At 46.0% G+C, this 2,500-nt stretch overlaps 1 protein-coding gene across 1 annotated transcript in view; it reads right to left on the bottom strand.

Annotated features, from left to right (window-relative positions):
• Nucleotides 1-891: 891 nt before the first annotated feature.
• Nucleotides 892-2,500, bottom strand: part of hivep3a (HIVEP zinc finger 3a) — a gene marked incomplete at its 5' end in the record, with an annotated part of 14,610 nt that continues 13,001 nt past the window's right edge. The window contains one exon of the mRNA XM_080858933.1: nucleotides 892-1,572. Coding sequence (XP_080715059.1) covers nucleotides 1,018-1,572 — 555 coding nt within the window. The 3' untranslated portion in view covers nucleotides 892-1,017. The remainder of the gene's footprint in view (nucleotides 1,573-2,500) is intronic.

Consider the following 2,500-nt stretch of genomic DNA (forward strand, 5'->3'; position numbering starts at 1 on the left):
ACCACAAGGGGGTGTCACTGAGCTCTTTGGCAACACTAAGCCAGCTGTGCTTCTAAAATGAGCCGAAATGAGATTGCATTAGCCTCTCTTATCTGCTCAATTACAGTAAATGTACTCAAACAGAGAGGCATGTCTGGGTTACTAACGCTCAGGTACATAAACATGATATTGATGAGAGAAATAATCTCCTCACGGCTTTACGGAGGGCACAGAATTAGCAGAAACACAAACAGAACACAAAAAACGCTGAGCACTGGCTTATTTTATCGAATAAAATGTGACATCATCACGCACAGAGTACCACCAGAAACACATTCGAAGTACAACCATAAACATCCACGGTTATCTCAGTATGTATAAAGGAATATAAAATTATTACTTAATTCGTGTCTGTACCTCTTACCTTGTAATCTCTTGAAATAATGATCTCTCTCTCTGTTTCCGATCATATCAGCATGTAAGACTGCATTTCCACCCCCGGACACCCACACAACTACAACAGACGACAAGAGCACCCATTGCGAAACAGACTTCATTTCAAACAACTCTGTGTTTGGGCACATCATAAATCTTAGCAGGAACTCAGGTGGATATCAAAAACAGCCTGACAAAACCCTGTATACATTAAGCATATATATATATATATATATTATAATTCCAGCAGTTGAAAGTGAGAAATAGCAAAGAGGTACAAATACATGTGCAGCAATTACATATGCATGTAGTATACCGTATAGTATACCATATAAAATCCATATAAAAACATAGAAGTATATTTATATAACATTTGACATAGATGTATGTACAGTATGTATGTATACGCATATAAGGACAAGCTGCTGTAAGTGCTTTCGTAGGAATGGGGTCAGGAAGGTCCTTCCGTTTGCACTTGTCCTCGGCCTCTTCTGAAGTCTTAGTACATTCTCTACGGCAGAGAAGCTGTGTTTAAAGTTTTATTTTTTGACTTTTATTTTCAGATACAGTATCACACGGATTGCCATCCTTAATCTCTATCTGTCATGTGCAGTTAAGGTGCTTGTCTGGGACAGTGTGTGTGTGTGTGTGTGCGTGTGTGTGTGTGTGTTGGGCTCTGGGCACACATCCGTGTGTTTGCATCGAGCTCTCGGGTCTCTGGAGCACGTCCTCCTGGCTCTTCAAACACACGTTGTGATCTCCTTCTTTGTTTGGCGACAGTTCTGATTGGCCAGCTGTGGATTCCTCAGCATTTCGGTTCGTGTGATTGGACGAGCCGGCCACCACCATTGTTCTGGGGCTCTGGCGGGACGGGGACTCCTCGGTTTGTGTGTGGCCCAGCGTGGGGCTCAAAGCTGGGGCGAGGCGGTAGCCGCGACTGGCCTGAACCATGTGGATCCCCCCGATGGGTATGAGCAGGCTGGGGCGCCGGGCAGGAGGCTGGGAGTGAAGGGGCAGGTGGCTGAGGAGGCAGCAGCCCTCGCTGGGCAGAGCGGCGGACCTGGTAGGGTGGTGATGGTGGTGGTGGTGGTGGGTGCGGAGGACTGAGAGTTGGGATGGCGGCAGGCACATCACTGCCTCCTGGGGAGAAAACGCCTCCTGTAGGAAAGAGAGAGGGAGAGATAGACAGAAATAGTGAGAGATGGGGATAGCGAAAGAGAGAGAGAGAGAGAGACACAGAGGGAGAGAGAGAGAGAGAGAGAGAGAGAGAGACAAGGACGGTGTGAGAAAAAGAAGTAAAAAGAGGGGGAGAGAGATGAAGAGAAAGAGCGAGTGGTAGAGACAGAAAGAGAGAGAGAGTAAATAATATTCGGAAGGAGACAGGTGAAAACGGGAGATTAGGAAAAAAAAAACTGTCGGGGGACAGGTTAAAATTACCCTGTGGGATTCAAGACCACCGCTAATAACAAAGCTGGTTCCCCTTTCCCTCAGCCGTCAAAAACACACAAATGACAAACATTCGGGATACACTGACACACGCAGGCAACTAATGATAGGCCCAGACCACTGTCATTTTTATCGCTACACCAACGAGTAAATAGACCGGCCCTGCATTTAGACCCTGCCATTATTTTTAGGGTTTTACTATCTGTCGGTTTTAGCGTTAGCGGTGCGTTAGCATAGATGGGTTTCCTTCCTCTCCTCTCGCCTATAAAGGTTCGGCTTTATTTAACAGTGCGCGCGCGTGTGTGTGCTCTGCTATCTGCAGTCGCTCTGTTTGCTCTGGAGTGTTTAGTTAAGATGGATTTGGCTGTTTACCTGGGGACAAAAATTGCTTTGTGCGTGTCCAGTTAAAAACGGAATTGGGCGGAGGGCTGTATTTTTGGCGGGGGTCAAACCAAATGGGACAAAGCAACGTGTAGGGAAGGCGGGAATGGACAATTATCACGGCGTGGCCAATGGGTAACGAGCACATAGAGGATGACACAAAGTCAACCACACACACACACTTATATATATATATATATAGGCATGAAGTCAAATAGTGTCGGTTATATGAAGGAAGTTCATAATATCTGAAAACCCA

Source organism: Sprattus sprattus (assembly GCF_963457725.1).
Source record: "Sprattus sprattus genome assembly, chromosome: 20".
NCBI classification, from domain to species: domain Eukaryota; kingdom Metazoa; phylum Chordata; class Actinopteri; order Clupeiformes; family Clupeidae; genus Sprattus; species Sprattus sprattus.